This window comes from Eumetopias jubatus, unplaced genomic scaffold (assembly GCF_037043125.1).
Source record: "Eumetopias jubatus isolate StellerSeaLion01/CBP00866 unplaced genomic scaffold, mEumJub1_p1.0 scaffold_16, whole genome shotgun sequence".
NCBI lineage: Eukaryota > Metazoa > Chordata > Mammalia > Carnivora > Otariidae > Eumetopias > Eumetopias jubatus.
Genome location: NW_028274822.1, coordinates 92,240,450 through 92,259,636, shown reverse-complemented (window position 1 = coordinate 92,259,636; position 19,187 = coordinate 92,240,450). Strand labels below are relative to the sequence as shown.

Sequence of the window (19,187 nt, the reverse complement as noted above, 5' to 3'; positions counted from 1 at the left end):
GCCTTTCCTCCAGGCCCCGCCCCTCGTGGCCCGGCTCGGTCAGCTCCCCGTCCCGCAGGCCCCGCCTTCCCCCAGGGCTCCGCCCCTCGCAGCCCGGCCCCGCCCCCCCGGCCACGGCCCGACCGCGAAAGCTCCCGCAGGCTGCGTGGGCCGGGGCGCGGCGCGGCCGGGCATGCGCAGAGCGTGCAGGCGCGGTTGCCGTGGCAGCGCCGGCGGGTGGGGAGGGCGCGGCGCGGAGCCGGCGACCGGCGGGCTGAGGCGGCGCGGCCACCGGGAGTCCGCGGCGGCCGGAGGCGGCGTCGGGCAGGCCCGAGCGGTGGGGCGCGGCGCCCGGGCCCGTGGGGATGCGGGACCGGCTGCCGGACCTGAGGGCGGTGAGCGGCGAGCGGGCGGCGGATAGCGGTTCGGGCCGGGCGGCGCCGGGCGGGGCCGGGCGCGGGGGCCTCCGGGGCGGGCGGGAGTGGCGAGGGCGGGGGGCGCCGGGGAGGGCGGGTCTGGTCGGGAGGGGCGGCGGGGGTCGCTGGGTCCGCTGCGTCCTGGACGCATCCGCCGCTCAGAGGCAGGAGCGCTTATTCCCTCGCTGACAGATGGGGAAACTGAGTCTTGGAGAGCGCAGTTTGCCGGGGGCCTCGAAGCCCCTTTCGGAGCCGCTCGCTGCTGGCCCAGGCTGAAGGCGCTCCACGGCGTCGCCCTGTTCGATCCTCTGCGCAGCACTGCGGGCAGCCAGAGCTCACTGAGCTGTGGTCGGCCCCCGGCGGTGCGGACGCCCGAGAGCAGGGGCTCGTGCCCGTGCCCACTGTCTGCCCCCGCCCGTGGGAGGAGGAGGGCTCACGAGGCCGCCGGCCTGGGGGCGCCTGGTGGCCCGGGACGCTGGGGCCGAGGGCAGGGCCGGGTGCGGAGCCGTGCGCGCGTTTCCCCGGCGAGAACCAGGACCGCGGGCGTGCCCTTACCTAGCGGCCAGCGCTCCCTGCCCGGGGAGTGTGGAGCCCGCGGCCAGTGACCTCGGCCAGGGACCCTTTACTGAGCGAGAGGGCAGCTCCCTCAGGAACGGGGCGAGCTTTGATGCACTGCGCGTGTGTTCAGGACGACAGCTCGGGGCCGGGGGTTTATAGAGTGAGGGAGAGTTGAGACATTTTGGGCCCACAGTTAATTACGACCTTTTTCTTTAAAAAGGCAAGTAATTAATGCTGAGTGCTTATGCCCTGTATCCCACCGCGCCGGGAAAGCCTCCGCCCTGTGCAGCCAGGCCGGCTCAGAGCCGGGCGCTGGGCCCGCTGCCCAAGGCATCCGTTGCATGTGGTGACTTAACTGCCTCTCTCCTTTGCCTCTGGAGCGCACCTGGTTATAGGCCATTTTTAGGAAAGTAGAGGGAATAGTCCCTTTAATCATTACTGACGTTCTGTGCATCTGATGAGGCAGCCTGCTTCAGAAAGGCAAAGGATGACTCTCCCTTGGGATCATAGAAATTAGGCTTTACACTCATTCCACAGCCTTTCTCCATAGCGATTTTTTTCTTCCCTTTTCGTTAATGGCCAATATTCTGATCTCTGCAGTTGAACATCATGTTCAACGTAGCAAATCTCACCCCATAGAATGTCTTTCTGTGCCACGAGGAGCTCAAATATTTGTTGAGGGGAAGAAATGCTGAATGCATCTGAACAGGAGAACTGTAACTTAGCAAACAAAAGACCTCCGAATAGATGTAATATTGGGGGATAGTAAGAAAGATCTGTCGGTGGACTATATAAACAGCTTTTCTTGGCTTGATTAGCAAAAAATAAATCGGGTAGTTATTTACTACTGTTGAAGCTTATGTATACTCCAGCTGTCTCTGCTGCAGCGTGAAGGACTTGTGACCTGTCTTGATCTAGAATTTCAGAGCTAGAAGTGGCCTTCTCTAGTCCAGTACCATCCTGCTCTAGATAAAGACACTGAGCAATTGTGGAGCAGACTGCTGAAAGTTTCTCCTGGTGGAGCTGTCTAATCTTGGGCAAATTTTTTTTAAAACTCTCAAAACCTTAATTTTCCTGTACATAAATTGGGGATAATAATATCTCTCCTGCTTACTCATAGAAGAAATTGTGAAACATGAAATTATCTCCTGTGTGTGACACTCTGGGAGGAGGTGGGAGGAAATGCCATGTAATTATAAGTGCTATTAATATTTATTAGTTTTTTAATGCTTGCGGGAAGTCATAAAAAGCAATCTTCTATCTAGTGTAAAATATTAATTTAAAATTGAATTTGACATATTTAAAGCTTAATAAGTTTTAATATTTAAAAGCTCATCTGAAAATTATCCAATATAAAAGTCAAACTTTTATTTTTCCTTAAGGAAATGTATCCTTTCCGGATAGTTCTTGGAGTAGTTGAATATCTATTCATGACCTTGTTTCTAAGCTGGTGTTTTTTTTTCCTAGGTGAATTCTAATTTGGTAGTTAACATGCCTCATCAACAACGTCCAGCCTGGCAAAACAGTTGCTTTTGGAAACCTCCAAAAGGTTTCCTTTATTAGCTGTTAGTGCTTTCTCCTGAGAAGAAGATTATCACTGATAGGGTTCCCCTTGGAAAAGACCTAAATATTAGTGTGTACAATTTGTCAAATTCAGATTTAGCTGCTTCCAACCAATGATTCTCTCTCTCTCTTTTTTTAAAAAATTTTGTTTATTTATCTGACAGAGAGAGAGAGACAGCGAGAGAGGGAACACAAGCAGGGGGAGCGGGAGAGGGAGAAGCAGGCTTCCCGCGGAGCAAGGAGCCCGATGTGGGACTCGATCCCAGGACTCTGGGACCATGACCTGATCTGAAGGCAGACGCTTAACGACTGAGCCACCCAGGAGCCCCACCAATGATTCTCTTTTTGAGCAGCCAGTTTATTTGGGTGCAGAAAGTTTAAGTGACTTGTTCAAGATCTCCTAGACTCTGAACCCAGAAAGATGTTGTTTCTGATTTATAGGAAGTAGAAGAACCACCTGTCCACAGACACATGAGTGCCTGGTCTCTAGGAGGTGGTGTGCAGGATGCAGAGAAACACAGATCTGACGTGGGTGCACGTGTGGAGGCAAATGGCCAGGGCGGGAAGGAGGGAGGGAAGGTGGAAAACATCTTAGGATGAATAAGTAAATACAAGATGGATACCTGTTCTATGAGAGACAGGGACTCCAGCTGTGTTATGATTGCCTTTTAAAAAAAGTTTGTGTATGTAAACGGATGTATTTATTATAGTTAAGAGTAGAGAAACTACCATTTCAACTGTGGGTATTGTTTACAGGATCATAAACAAATATACGGTCCTTCCGTGTCTTCATTAGCAGACCTAAGGGAAGTGAGAAAATTAGTAGTTTTAATCCCTGGATTCAAGGTGATGAATTGCAAATGCAGTTTTTTAAAGGGTAGAAAAATTGCCCAGATATTTTAAAAGTTATTTTTTTGACAGCTCAGCCTGCGCATCTTAGTGTAAAGATTCAGATTCCCATTTATAAAATAAAACATTTTTTTCCTAAATACTTCGCTGAAACTTAAAATGTAAGAATTTTATAGTATATTTATGATTTCCTAAATGCGTGTGTTTATAACTTAAAACTTTATGGTTTATTTAGTCCCACCAACTTTTTATATTTCGTTTGTCATCATAGAAACAGTTCCCCCAGTTGGAATCTGTGGGTTCTCTGTTCTTAACTATCACAAATATGTTCATATGTATCCATGGTGTGTCTCTTTTTAAGACAACAAAACTTTGACATTTCCACAGATTAATTCTTCTTGTTTTTAACCTCAAGGCTGTTGTGAATTTAAGGAATAGAGAACCTATGAGAACCAGTTCACGAAAAGCCAGTTCATAAAAGGGTTTCCTCTTTGGTGCACACTTCCCGGGCCGTCTTGGTTGTATCATCGGGTGCTGCCTGCTGTTTCTGAGGCGGCGTCCCTCCTCCATGCCTTTGTGGTCTCAGCGCATGCAGGCGTCGCCCCTGGGAGATCTTCCTGCCCTGCTTTCCTCTTAGGTCCCCAGAGATGGCCATCTTCCTGTGTCTGAGCACTGACGCCACCCTGTTTTCTTCCAGACTCTTCACCCTTTCCAGGGCCGACTTGTGCGGCCAGTTGTGCTCAGAACGTGCCAGGTGTTGATTGAATTTGTGTGTTTCTGTTTCAAGATCCCATGGTGAGGAAGATGGAGATGACAGTGGAATGTGTTGTCCTCGAGGTTCTTTGGGTCACGAGGGACAGAAACCCCTTAGCTGCACCAGAGAAGGGAGGAGATTTATCCAAAGTTAGACCGATGCCTCAATTGGAGGGCAGAAACGTGCCGCCCGGTCTCCTGCTGCGGAGTGGAGCCAGGGACCAGCGAGTGATGGCTCCGCGCGGCTCACACCGGCTTTGTCTCAGCCCCGTGTGCATCTCTGCTTCTTGTCCTCTGCCCTCCCCACCCTCACCTCGGTCTCCTCCCCCTTCTCTTCGTTTGCTCCCCTGAGCCCTCTGAGTGGGGCCCGGCTCCGTCACAGCCCCGATGCACGAGCTGTGGGAAGGCAGGTGGTGTGCTTGCTGCCGGGACACTTGGGGGGGGGCAGGAACGAGCCAAGTACATTCTTGCTCTGAGGGAAATAGAGCAGGGTGCGTGGCTGTGGGTGGGCTGGTTGCGGCCCGAAGGAGACGGAGAAGCCCGCCGGGGACAGGTCGGGGCAGCTGTGCCCCAGCGGAAGCCCCAAGGCTCCAAGGTGGGGACGAGCTGTGTGAAGGACGGAGGGAGGACTAGTGCGTCAGTGAGTGAAAGGGAGAGGTAAGGAGAAACCTTTAAACACGTCACGGGGAGAAAGTCAAATGGCAGAAGCATCTGTGCGGTGCGATTCGGTTGATGTCAAGTCTAAGTACCTGTAAGAGGTATTTGTGTGATATTAACAGTGGAGACAAGCGTTCAGTGAAAGTACGAAAATGTGAAACAACATTGGGGCGTAAAGCATAATAATAGAAAAATATGAAGAAGGCATGTTACATATAAATGCCAGGAGACAGCTATGAATAGGAGACAACCTATATTCAGTTACAGGCACTCTTTTCTTTTACTTAAGCGATTTAAGTTAATGTTTTCTAGCAGCAAAGATACAGCAGCTGTATATATTTCAAAAAAGCGTAGTTTATGTGCCCACAGTTACTATCTGTGCAAGGCCCTCGTGTCTCTGCATGTGGAGAAAGAAGCCAGTGTTTTATCCAGGTTTGGATTCTACTAACTTGTGATAATTCAGCTTCTATTGAAATCTAAACAGTGAGCATTCCAGGGACAAATTTTTCGCGTCTGTGAAACAGTCCCCAAGCATGGACGCTGCTCAGTGTCTGCTCCTGACAATAGTGGTCACACACGGAGGATTTCATTTTTTATACGCTACTTTGAAGGGGGCCTCTTTTAAAATTTAACAGAAACGGAATGTTGATGTTTGAATGTTTATCTTGCACTTTGACACTTTGGAAATCAAACACGTCACGTTGGAGAGTGTTCCCACTGCTTTTAGAAACTGCTTTGCCAAGAGTCGTTTTGTTATTCACAGTAAAGCCACGGTCAGGCCTCGATCAGGGCTCGGACTCCACTGTCCCAGCGGGAGGGACTGAAGGAGGTGCTCCTGTGAGTAGCAGTGTTCTGTCTGCCATCTCTCGGTTTCCCTTTCTGAGGAATGGCAAACCTAAGACAGTGATGGAACCTATCTCCAGTTACCTGATAGTTTTGAGAATTCCTGTTAGAAATAAGAAGTAGAGGTAGAGGTTGTAAAATAAGGATGAAGACAGGAGACAGAAGAGAAAATGCATTCCAAGTCCTCTGGCTCTTTGCTGGCTGCAGGCAGAGGGCACTCCCTTGCCTGCAGGGCTGGCTGGAGATCAGGGGTGCCGCACGGGTCAGAGGGTGGAGGCCGCATTGGGCTTCCTTGGTCTGGTTTGCTGGTGGCCACCGCATGTGGGGTATGGTCAGTGAAAGTGTGGCAGTGACATGACGTGCCCCCCTGGGGGCGCGAGGTCGGGGACCGTCGCCCTGAGAACCGCGGTGGGCCGTGTGGTCTCTCCTGCAGTGGCAGCTGGAGTTGTCTGCTGTGTGGGGCCTCGAGCGGGCATCTCCTGTGTGGGATTTGCCTGGGGTGACCTAGTGCAGTGGGGGTGGGGGGCACAGGTGAAGCTGCGGGGAGATGGCGGTTGAACCGTGTGATGGACGCATCCGAGGCTCACTGTAGTATACCTTCTCCTTGTGTGGCTTTGCAGTGTTCCACAGAAAGCAAACCAGAACGGCCATGTGTGAGCCTGCAGTTACTTTCAGACCAGTGTGACGTGAGCAGCCCTGTGAGAGTCCAGTGGGGCAGGTGCCTTTCTCATCTCTCGGTGCTCCGGGCCACAGGGAGAACCGCTGCACTAGCTCCTAAATCGAGTTCACGTCTGTCCACGGGAAGCCATTACTTAGGTGATGCTCCTTCATTCTGTTGTTCTGATTCGAGCTGGACATGACATAACCGTTTCCTTCTGAGACCCCACAGCGGAGAAGGGAAGACGAATACCCACCGGGAAGTAGAGTGATACAGGGCCCAGTTAGGATGAGTGGGGTAAGGTGTACGCTCTCTGGAAGGCGAAGGGTGAGGCTGCCGCCGGGAGTCGGGACGAGGGCCTGGTAGCTGGGCTCTGTCTGCAGTGGAGGACCTGTGGGGAAGCTCTTCCTCTGAGGCGTGGATGGTGAATATTTAAGAGCAAGGGCGTTTGGAGTCAAATTGACAAGGGCAGCCCCTCTGTCCTTGGTGCCTCGGCCTCTTCCTGGCAACATGGGGGTAGTTAATGGGACCATTGGCTGAGTGTTGGAGCTGGAGGTGAAGGGCAGCTCTTTGTGGTCAGAGTCATCGTGGGGGAGTTGTTGATGGTGAGCTTTGTAAAGTCCAACAGACCTGGATTCGCATCCTGGCCCGGCACTGCTTTGCCCTGAGCACTTGAGCACGTCCCTTCACCGTGTGGTTTGTGTTCCAGTGCGTGACGTGGCCATGCGGACACGGGCCGTGGGTGGTGGTTGGCAAGGGTGCTTCCTGCAGTCCTGGCTCTCCGTAGCCGTCAGCAGCACTCTGTGTCCTCGAGTATTGCTTACCTTGATGTCTGTTTCTGCAGCTTGCTTGCCGATGGCCAGTTTAAGTGCGGCTTTGCTCCCAACTGAGACTAGGATGATTTGATGAAAGCCTTTGTCAGTTGACACAGCCCTGTGACAGAGAGACCCCTTCGGTCACACAGGTAGATGGAAGTGCTTACAGCCTGTCTCTGAAGGAGGTGGGGCCGAGGGAGCCCATGTTTCACAGACCCGGAGACAGAAACTTGGAGGTTCAGGCGCTGCCGGGAAGGAGACTGGAACCCACATCTGGACGACACTGTTTTCCTGCTGACAGTAATGGGAAAACCGTCTTGATCAGTGAGGGAGGCCAGTGCATGGAAGGCAGCCCTGACGGGCCGGGTCAGTGTCCTTGGGCTGTCAGAACAAAGTACCACAGACCGGGGGCTGATACACGGCAGGAGGGGTTCTCCCAGCTCTGGAGGCCAGAGGTCTGAGAGGGAGGCATGGCAGGCCCATGCGCCCTCGGCACCGGTGGGGGGCTCCTTCCTTGCCCTTGCAGCTTCCAGTGGGGCTGGCCGTCCTTGGGGGCATCCTGGTGGCCCTCTTCCCCTGGGTGGCTGTCTTCTCTTACGAGGACAGGGGTCATGTTGGGTGAAGGACCCACCCTGCTCCAGGATGACCTCATCGTCACCCACACAAACCCTTGTTCCCACCGTGGTTCACATGCTGAGGCCTGGGATTAGGCCTTTCACGTCTGCTTTTCTAGGGACACAGTTCAACTCATAATACCTGTCCTGTTAACACAGACAAACCAAGCATTGTCAGTAGCACGCATTCCAGGCGCCTTTCTCAACAACTGGTGTCATGTGAGAGCAAGGTGGTGGCTCAGTGTATGTAACTCAGGACATTACCGGGAAGCCCCCACCCTGGGGAGTCAGGGCAAAGGGAATAAATAGGGTTAACGGAGTGTGCGGCCACGCCTGAGGGGAACCAGGGGGTCCCTCCCCAGCCCAGCGAGCGCGCACGCCAGCAAGAGGGACAGTGCAGGCTCATGCCGTGGGGTGCTCCTGCCTCCCCCTTGTGGACTGTGCTGCTGGTCTGCCCCGCTCGTCTCGTCTGCGCGGCATGCACCGTGTCACCCTGCGACCCTGCGATTAGGGCTTCCTCACACCCTCGTACAAGCCACTCCTCTGAGTGAGCTCTTCCTGTCTATCTCAGAGAAACCTCTCTTTTCCCTTTGCCTCCGCTAACTGACGTGGCTTTTCTTGGCCCAGAAGAGGCCCCAGGCTGAGAGAGGTGACATCTAGAGATCTCCTCAGGGTGGTGAGAGATTGTTGTTGACTCTTAGGCCGAATCTTGCTTTCACGAGGGCCCTGGATGGTGCAGAGGGAAGCCTTCCTGTGCTTTCCTAAACATTTACTAACTGCACATTTTTCTTAGCTAAATTTTAGTAGAATTTTGTTTCCAAGTTTTTTGTAGGCTGTAGATCAGTAAAGCTACAGTCCAGACTTGGAATGGGTAAAGACTTCCATTTTGCTAAGGTTCTGAGAATTCCTGGAACCCACGGCCACCTGAGCTTCCACAGGGTTGGCAGTGAGTGGGCTTGGCAGTGAGCGGGCTCATCCGGTGTGTCCTCACGGAGATGGTTCAAAAGCTGTTCCCTCCACGTCTTTCTGGCAGGTTTTCTTTCCTTTTGTCTTAGTCCCGCTCTCCCCAGTAGGGGATGCTGTATACACGCCTTTGATGCCCACGGTGAGCTCAGGGAGGAGACCCCTGGGCTGGGCGGTCGGTGCTCTGTGCTGAACACAGCCGATGCCGTCTTCCCAGGGCTGGCTTCCACCGGTACAGAGTTTGCCTCCCTGGAATGTGGTTCTTTACGCGGGGTCCAGGCACCAGCAGCCGCACTAGACTGTGTTAGAATGTTCTAGAGTGTTCAGAATGCCCCACCCTGACCTGCTGAGTCAGAGACCCAGCCTTCCCATGATTCTCATGCAACTCAAGTTTGAGAACTGCCCTAGAATATTCTTTGATGGGATTTAAATGTACAGAGCCTGACTGCCGGTGTAGCATCACTGTGGCTCTTTCCAGTTCGGGACAGTCGCTTTCCTTCTTCCTACTGACTGTTTCCTTATTAAAGTGCTTATTGATTATTTGTGGGTGCCCCTGGGAGTTACTCACTTAGGGAAAAATGAGGAACACCACCTACTACATGTGCAAGTTCCTTGAAAATTGTGTGCTTTAGCAAAGTTAGCCAGTGGTGTGTTTTTTAATCTTTATAGAAAATATGCAGTACGAGGGGTTCAGTTCTTGAGGATAAAACTTGCTGTGTCATGTTGACCTTGGTGGTCACTAAGTTCTTGGAAGTCCCTCCATTGTTTCCAGGAAGCGGCCGTGCTGCCCGCAGGGCTGTCTGCTGTCCCCGTCCTGCCCCAGCTGTGCGCCCGGGGTCCTCCGTGGGCCGGCCCCACAGACAGCGCTGGCTTGTCACAGCCCCGCACTCTAGCCACTTGCCTTTCTCTCCCAGCGTTTGTACCTGTGGGAACATTTCTAAAATCCGAATTTTCCTTTTTATATTTTCCATTTTAGTGTAGAAAAAATGACGATGGGGACACAAGTGTTGTTGTTGAGAAGGACCATTTCATGGATGATTTCTTCCATCAGGTAAGAGCCGTTCGATGAAGCCCAGTAGACTTTCTTCTTTAAACACAGTGTAACTGTGTGTGTGTTATATTTGGAAAATACCAAAAGTAATATTTTAAAAAGTTGTTTTTGATGACATAAGTTCTCTAGAATTTCTCGTGCTCTGAACATATCTGGTAGTATTGAGCCATTCTTCCTGGTGATAGGCCTGGGGAGGGGTTGGTGGGAGTGGTGGCTTAGAGCCCCGAGCCCCTGCCCTCCCCAGGGAGGAGCCTTCCGCTCCCGGCGTAATGCGGAGCCGGGGCTGGACGCGAGCTCCGAGGGGGAGGGGGAGGGCTGCCTCCAGGAGCCTGGCCACGCCCCAGGGTAGGTCTGTGTCTCACAGGCCCTCGCCCCAGGGCTGGTGGTGGTCTCCAGACTGAGGGCCGCCTGCTCCTTTAGAGAGTGGCACAGATCTGGTTCTTGGTTTCTGGGAGCCACGAGCCGACCCACGTTGGCTGTGGTGCCGTGGAGGCACGAGAATGGTGCCCGTGCTTGGAGGGGGGGTGCTCGGGAGCAGCAGAGTCCAACTGAAGTTCAGGTTTTCACTCGTTAAATAGTTGTTTCATTTTACAGTTAAGCTTTGTGGAATGACTTCTTAGACAAATAGACAACGATGTTAATACAAACTTGTTTTTAGAGTATGGCATTCAGATCTTAAATATCACTTAGAACATCGTAAAAGACAGGATTTTGCACCTGGCCGGTGCCCTACCGGGTGGCCAGGAAATGTCCCCTTTGTGAAGATGATTTGTAAGGGACAGAAAGAGATCCTGTGCCGTGTCCCTCCTAGCCGTCGGTGGGGGTGGGCACCATGCTGATCGCCGGCTGCCCCCTGGCACCGTGTTGGGAGCGCGACAGCCCCCTTTCCTTTCTGGGCCACTGGGGCTGCTGCCAGAGAGACTGCAGAACTCTGCGGGGGGCCAAATGGTGTCTTTTCTACTTGCTGACCGTTGTGTACCACGGAGTTTACTGCAGAAACGGCACTTTCCGGACGGCTGGTGGAGCTGCCGGCCTGTGCACAGAACCCAGAGTATCCCGCGTGTGTTTACGCCTTCATGATGAACTAGCAAACGTTTAAAAGAGTCAGCTTTTATTTTATGCATTGTTTTTACATGAATTAGTAATAATATTACAAGTATGTAAAGTTTATAAAGTCCTACAGAAATTGCGTGTGGATGGAAATCGCCTCCAGGCCTAGCAACACGGCCGTTCGCCCTTCTAGGAAGCCAGAATTCTGTGTTACACTCTCCTCTAAACACTTGGTTTTCCAAATGTGCTTTGGAGCTGGGACTGGGGCCTCTGGGCGGCCAAGACCCCTTCAAGGAGTCCATGTGGTCAGGACCATTTTCATAGTGATACGAAGTTGTCTTTTCCCCCTTCTCTCATGAATAAGTGTGTGGACTTACTCTCCTCGCTGCTGTCACAAAGAAGCACGACCCGAGTGGCTTCCCCCGACAGGCATTCACCATCGTGCAGTTCCAGCCAGACCTGAAATGGGCCTGCTGGCGGGGCTGGCTCCTTTTGGAGGCTCCAGGGAAGAAGACTCCAGAGTGTTGGCTCTGAAAGTGCATCACTCCAGCCTCTGCCGATGTTACCACACCCCCTTCTTCTAGATTTAATCCTCTGGGCTCCTTTTTGTAAGGACTCTTGTGGTTGCTTTGGGGCAACTCAGACAATCCAGGATAATTTCCCATCTTAAGACTCTTAGCCCCATCTGCAAGGTCCCTTTCGCCCTATAAGGGAACACTTGCAGGTTTCGGATGTGGACTTCTACCACAACGTGGAATGATCTTATAATTACTATTTTAAAATGAATCAGTAAACATTTAAACTATTTTTCCAGTGTGGTAATTATGGATACGTGGATCCATTTGGATAAATCACGCTGGTGAGTACCTTACATTTTAAACAGGTGTTGAATAGTTTAGATCACGAGAGGTAAAAACCATGACTCTGGAGGCTTGGCCCCATCGGCTGCAGACGCCTCCCCACGTGGAGTGTTACTGCCAGGGTAGCCTTGTCTACCTCGACTGCACGGAGCACTGGGTGCGTGGCCTTGTGCTTCCAGTGAATGTCATCTGTGCTAACACTTGGGTCTTGATTGTAAAGGTTTTTTTCTTTTTTTTTTTTAAAGATTTTATTTATTTATTTGACAGAGAGAGACAAAGCGAGAGAGGGAACACAAGCAGGGGAAGTGGGAGAGGGAGAAGCAGGCTTCCCGCTGAGTAGGGAGCCCGATGCGGGCTCGATCCCAGGACCCCGGGATCATGACCTGAGCCGAAGGCAGACGCCCAATGACTGAGCCACCCAGGCGCCCCTAAAGATTTTATTTATTTATTTGACACAGAGAGGGGGTGGGGGAGAGAGCAAGCACAAGCAGGGGGAGCGGGAGAGGGAGCAGCAGGCTTCCCGCGGAGCAGGGAGCCCGATGCGGGGCTCGATCCCAGGACCCTGGGACCATGACCTGAGCCGAAGGCAGACGCTTAACGACTGAGCCATCCAGGCGCCCCACTTGTAAAGGTTTTTACAACCTGATAGGTTTTGTTGGTGAATGTCAGTTGATACCGCCTTAGTCATGGAGGTATGGATCTTAACACGGTACATTTTTTTTATCTTTCAATTAAATAATTATCAATGTGAGAATGGAAAAAGGCTGTTCTTTTTTCATGTGGTAATTGTTCATTTATCCTTCCCTTTTTAGGTAATGGGAAGTGGTAGCAGATTTGAATTTGCCACAACAGTGATGGCTGTTTGTGTCTGTCCTAGGTTGAGGAGATCAGAAGCAGCACAGTTAAAACAGCTCAGTATGTTGAAGAAGTAAAGAAAAACCACAGCATCATTCTTTCTGCACCAAACCCAGAGGGAAGTAAGTCACTGGCTTTAAAAATTGTGCCACCCTCTTTCTCTCGCTGCCTAGGAAACAGGCCTCAGCCCTGACCGTGCACAGTCGCGCGGGGAGCTTATCTGAACCCCGGAGGCAGGCAGGCCGCCCCTCTGTTCGGATGCACTTTCTCTCCCTATGCCCCTCTCCCTGCTCACGCTCTCCCTCTCCAAAATAGAGTAAATCTTTAAACAAAATAAATGAAAGTTAATAAGAGACTGAGTTGGAAACAGCATTTTTAGGCAGGTAAGATGAATCTGGATAAACCAGAGATTGTGAATTGGAATCCATACGTCATTTTTGGGAAGAATTGGTGTCTTTAAAATATTGCATCTTTTAATCCATGGAAAGGGTCTGTCCCTCTACAATTTTCATTTTCTTTAATCTCTCTCAGTCATGCTCTGCAGGGTTTGCTGTAGGGACCTCACACATCCTGCACTGTGTTTCTTAAAAGGTGCTGGAGGATTGATATTAATGTAAATAGTATCTGCTATAAGCTTTATTTTCTGTTTGTTTCTATGTCTAGAAGTACAGTGGGCTTTTACACGTTGACCTTGTATCCCTGTTATCTTGCCTAATTACTTTATTAATGCTGTTAATTTCTGTGTAGATTCTGTTGGATTGTCTCTGCACCCAGGAATGTCATCTGTGAATGACACTTTTCCCTTTCCTCCGTGCTTTCTATTTTTAGTGGACTTATTTCAGTGACCTCTGATATGGGGTTAAGTGGAAGTGGTGATGGGGACACTTATTCTCAACTTTGGAGGAAAGTTGAGAGCAACTTTTTTTTTCCATCTTTTTTATTGTTATGTTAATCACCATACATTACATCATTAGTTTTTGATGTAGTGTTCCATGATTGTTTGTGCATAACACCCAGTGCTCCACGCAGAACGTGCCCTCTTTAATACCCATCAAGAGGTTAACCCATCCCCCCACCCCCCTCCCCTCTAGAACCCTCAGTTTGTTTCTCAGAGTCCATCGTCTCTCATGGTTCGTCTCCCCCTCCGATTTCCCCCCCTTCATTCTTCCCCTCCTGCTATTTTCTTCTTCTTTTTTTCTTAACATACGTTGCATTATTTGTTTCAGAAGTACAGATCTGTGATTCAACAGTCTTGCACAATTCACAGCGCTCACCATAGCACATACCCTCCCCAATGTCCATCACCCAGCCACCCCATCCCTCCCACCCCCCACCACTCCAGCAACCCTCAGTTTGTTTCCTGAGATTAAGAATTCCTCATATCAGTGAGATCATATGATACATGTCTTTCTCTGATTGACTTATTTCACTCAGCATAACACCCTCCCGTTCCATCCACGTCGTTGCAAATGGCAAGATCTCATTCCTTTTGATGGCTGCACAATATTCCATTGTGTATATAGACCACATCTTCTTTATCCATTCATCTGTCGATGGACATCTTGGCTCTTTCCACAGTTTGGCTATTGTGGACATTGCTGCTATAAACATCGGGGTGCACGTACCCCTTCGGATCCCTACATTTGTATCTTTGTGGTAAATACTCAGTAGTGCAATTGCTGGATCGTAGGGTAGCTCTATTTTCAACTGTTTGAGGAGCCTCCATACTGTTTTCCAGAGTGGCTGCACCAGCTTGCATTCCAACCAACAGTGCAGGAGGGTTCCCCTTTCTCCACATCCCCGCCAACATCTGTCGTTTCCTGACTTGTTAATTTTAACCGTTCTGACTGGTGTGAGGTGGTATCTCATGGAGGTTTTGATTTGGATTTCCCTGATGCCGAGCGATGGTGAGCACTTTTTCATGTGTCTGTTGGCCATTTGGATGTCTTCTTTGGAAAAATGTCTGTTTATGTCTTTTGCCCATTTCTTGATTGGATTATTTGTTCTTTGGGTGTTGAGTTTGATAAGTTCTTTATAGATTTTGCATACTAGCCCTTTATCAGATATGTCATTTGCAAATATTTTCTCCCATTCTGTCGGTTGTCTTTTGGTTTTGTGGACTGTTTCTTTTGCTGTGCAAAAGCTTTTTATCTTGATGAAATCCCAATAGTTCATTTTTGCCCTGGCTTCCCTTGCCTTTGGTGATGTTTCTAGGAAGAAGTTGCTGCAGCTGAGGTCGAAGAGGTTGCTATCTGTGTTCTCCTTTAGGATTTTGATGGACTCCTGTCTCATATTTCAACCATTTGGAGTCTATTTTTGTGTGTGGTGTAAGGAAATGGGAAAGCAACTTTTTGTTAGAGGATTATTTGGTATAGCCTTACATTGAAGAAATAAAGGTACTGCATTGGAAAAGAACATGTTCTTAATTTTAAGATTTTGAATGTCTTGTAAAATAATGCTTTGACTCTCAGTAGATGCCTTATCTTATGGTTTAGAAAAACATTTCCCAGAATGTGTTCTGGAGCATGAATGCCGTCAGCTAGCCTATGAAACAGGAGGTGTGTCACCTAGTACGTTTGGGAGCCTTCTTATACCATATCCCCTCTTGGGAAGTTACAGTGTCCTCAGTAATAAAGGCCCTGAGCAGTCCTGCTTAAATAAAGAAACCTGTTTAACTTAGTGTAGTGTTTCACACGTTTATTTGCCCACAGAACTTTTTATGTAACACCTATTAACATCTTAATTCTTGGGAAAATTAAATTTGAATAAATATTAGCATGTTTTTTTCTTTTGAATAATTTACCTCCAAAGAATTATGCAGATAACACTCCTGTTTGAATACATGCAGAACTCTTAAATCTTCACAGTAGTCCCTTCTGGGCTGTAAATAAAATGATTGCTCTGGTCTTCTGTCTGTTTCATGACAGAGTGTGAACCAAAACATGGGAGGCAGTGTCCAAGTGCTCACTTAATTGACCTTTGAAAAGAGAAGTACAGTTTCTCTCCTGCAGAACAGGGCCCTGGGGGGGCGGTTGGGGCGATGCAGAAGGCAGCGGGTTGCTGGCCCTTGGGAGGGCCAGGGGTGCCTCAGCTCTCTCCCTGCCCTGCTCCTGGGTCCACGATGGGTGGACGGGGGCTGCCCAGCCCTGCCAGCCTCAGGGCCGCGCGGTGCCTGAGCACAGTGGCCACCAGGTGGTGCCCTGCTCCCGGGCCGGTTCCTGCTGGATCAAGGTACTGGTGGCATTAGACTTTGTCTTCAGAGTTTTAGTGTAACATTTTTGGATCGCTGGGAAGGTTGCCGTGATGGTACAGTGGGACTCACCAGCGGTCCACGTTCGCCATGCTGGTCTGTGTGTGCGCATGCGCCCGAATGGACACACACTGTGCGGGCTCTCGTGTGGGATACGTGTGTTCCCTGTGGGCTCTTATTTTTGCTGACCCCTTTGAGAGAGACTGCTTTGAGATTTATCTCCAAAGAAGGACACTCTTGCACGCTGGCACTGTTCCTCTGATTGGGGAAGATAATACTGATGAAGTGCTGTTGCCTGATGTGCAGCCCTGTTCTCGTCTGAAGCCCGGTCCCGTGGAGGCCTCCGTAGCCGTCTGTTGCCCTCCTTCCAGGGTCCGGACCAGACGCATGTGCGTGGAAAGCTGGGGGGCCAGTGCCTTCACAGCTGTAGAGTCTTGTGCTGCGTTGGGCCTTTCGTCGTGGGGGGAGCATCCCTCCCGCCCCCAATGACGGTCGCTTTGTGCCCTCGAGGCCACTTTGCCTGCGTGAACAGAGCTCCCAGATTTGCCTCGATTAGTGGGTGTGGGATAGGTTTCCCCACTGCTTCCTGTTGATCTTCCCATAGCCGTGTGCCTTATGTGTTTGTCTCATCTTTTATAAATAATTTTTTGGTTTTGTCTTTTTTCCAGTCTGATCATTTTTTTGGTCACTAATTGATTTTAGGCTGTTGGCTAGAATTATTGATATAGTGAGGTGGACATTCATAATCATATTTATTTTCATTTTTCTTGCTTGTTCTCTGTTACTTCTCTCTTTTCAGGCTTTCTTTTGGATTGGGTTTTAAGGATTTTATGCCCTCCACCACTAGCTTATTTATATGTACTACTTTCTTTTGTTACAGTCATCATCCTCTAGAGTGTAGTGTGCGTTCTTGATTAAGGTCCAGTAGAAGTCTGTGTTTCTACTACATCCAGGTAACACAAGGACGTTAGGAAACTTTAACCCCACCTATTCTTGTATGCGCATGTTGTCGTACGTATATAATGGGTAAAAGCAACATAAATGTTTGTACAATGAACGTCCATTTGGATCTCCCCACATGCATACCCATACCAGGGCTCCTTATTTTTCCTTGAGTCTCACAACTTCCATCTGAGGTCATTTCTTTCTAAAAAACACACTTTGTTACTGCTTTTAGTAGGGAATATGCAGTTGTCTGAAATTTTCCATCCGTAATCTTTTTTTTAATGTTTTATTATTTATTCATGAGAGTCAGAGAGAGAGAGAGAGAGAGAGGCAGAGGCAGAAGCAGGCTCCCCGCCGAGCAGGGAGCCCAATTTGAGACTCAATCCCAGGACCCCGGGATCATGACCTGAGCCGAAGGCAGACGCTTAACCATCTGAGCCACCCAGGCGCCCCCGTAATCTTGTTCTTGAAGGATGTCTTCATGTAGGAGTCTATCAGGAAGTAAATTTCTTTGATCATCTTAAAAATTTTGAAGTAATCTTTCCAGTGGCCCCCCCCCTTTTTTTAAGTCAGCTGTTGAATTGTAGCTTTTAAGGTACTTGGTGTTTGGTCTTTGGTTTAGTGATTTTGCCCTGCTATTTCTGGGTGCAGTTTTCTTTCTGTTTGTGCTGCTTTTCCTAAGTTCGCCTCCTGGATCCCAGGTGTGCGCCTCTGGCTGCCTGGGCCCTTTCTCCTCACGAGCCGTCCCTGCTCTGTTTCCTGCCCTCCCTCTTTGGGGGACCTGAAATCTGTGTGTTCAGGCCTTTTTCCTGTGTCCCTGGTTCCCCTGCCCTCTGTTCTGTTCTCGCCCCCGTCTCGCCGTTCTGATGGGCAGTCCATTTGTGGTTCATCCGCAGACCTCTCTTCACCCATTGAGTTATTTCTGGGTGAGATATTTTCAGTCCTAGAATTTCACTTGGTTCCTTTCTGTACTGTCTTGATTTTCTGACAAAATTGTTCATCTTGTATTTCACCCCTTTGAACATAACGATCTCACTGTCTGTATCTGGTCATCCACTAACTGGTGCCGCTGGGGGTCTGTGCACCTCGACTTGTTCTTTGTTTGCCTGCCTATTTTTGATCGGGCCCTGGGCTTTGTGCATAAAAGCTTGTGGCAGTAATTTGAGTCCTATGATAGTATCTTCTTTTCTAGAAGATGATTTTTAAACATTTCTGACAGATGGCCAGGGGCAGCAGCAGTTCTGGGTCTAGTTTAGGAGGGTTAGATGGACCCCGCCACAGTCCCCTCCTCCGGGGCAGGGCCTTCAGTGTCTGCAGCTCTTCTCTCCTCTCCCCTGCCTCCAGCTTCAAGCCGCTCCAGTCGCTGGCTCCCCTCTGGGTGTCCTTCTCCTTACCTGACATTTTAATTTTTTATTTTTAAAGATTCTATTTATTTATTTGACAGAGAGAGACACAGCGAGAGAGGGAACACAAGCAGGGGGAGTGGGAGAGGGAGAAGCAGGCTTCCCGCTGAGCAGGGAGCCCGATGTGGGGCTCGATCCCAGGACCCCGGGATCATGACCTGAGCCGAAGGCAGACGCTTAACGACTGAGCCACCCAGGCGCCCCCTTACCTGACATTTTAGCTTTAAATGCCTCTAAGCAGATTAAAAACATATTTTGTCCAGCTTTCCTGGTTCTCAGCAGGAGTGTTGATCACACCACATCCTTTTCTCAGTGGTTCGAAATGCTCCCTTTGCCAAGGATAACCTTATGGCTCTGTTCCGTCACTTGAAGGGATCAGATATGGTAACACCTCTTTCATTTCCCTCACGAACACCTGAGCCCCTGCCTGCCTGTGTGAGCAGGGAGTCCGGGATCTCCTCGTCCTGGAACAGCCCAGGGCTTTCATATCCAGAGCGGGGAGTGCTCCTGGGGAGTGCCAACTGGGGGACGGGGCTCTGATCCACCTCAGGCTCAGTCCTCAGTTACAGAGGGTTCTGTGCCCACCCCGTGGCTCATAGCTGTTCCCCAAGTCTGCCGTGCCATGTCCTCAGCTCGGCCGCACACCTTCTCCTGCTGTGTGTGCATTTTCCTGTAGACTCCTGCACTGGCTCTCCCTCTCCAGATGCAGTGACTAGGTCTGGGGGTTAGCCTCAGCCTTCCCAGTGTGGGTACCAGCACTCCTGTGAGGAGCCTGCTTCGAATAGGTCGAGATGAGTACAAAGGAAATCAAACACATGGGAGAATTTCTTTCCAGAATACGATTAAATTTCTGCTTCCTTTCTTAGGTCTAGGTGTTAGCAACAGCTTCAGTGAACTATTTTATCAGTTAATTGCTATAAACCAGCTCTTCTCAAATACAGATGCACATCACAGTCACCTGGAGGCTTGTTAGGTCGGATTGCTGGCCGCAGGTCCCACACTGAGTAGGTCTGGGTGGGGCCCGGGAATGTGCATTTCTCCCAGGACCCCACCTGGTGCTGCGGCTCCTTGGTCTGGGAGCCTCACCTTGAGACCCAAACACTTG

General features: G+C 50.2%; 1 protein-coding gene across 5 annotated transcripts in view; it reads left to right on the top strand.

Moving 5' to 3' along the window:
- The first annotated feature begins 243 nt into the window (after positions 1-243).
- The window catches only part of STX2 (syntaxin 2), a 32,188-nt gene continuing 13,244 nt past the window's right edge, over positions 244-19,187 (top strand). For all 5 annotated transcript variants that reach the window (XM_088019614.1, XM_028089010.2, XM_088019615.1 and 2 more), the window contains exons 1-3: positions 244-374; positions 9,645-9,719; positions 12,507-12,606. In XM_088019614.1, coding sequence (XP_087875740.1) covers positions 345-374; positions 9,645-9,719; positions 12,507-12,606 — 205 coding nt within the window. In that variant the 5' untranslated portion in view covers positions 244-344. The remainder of the gene's footprint in view (positions 375-9,644; positions 9,720-12,506; positions 12,607-19,187) is intronic.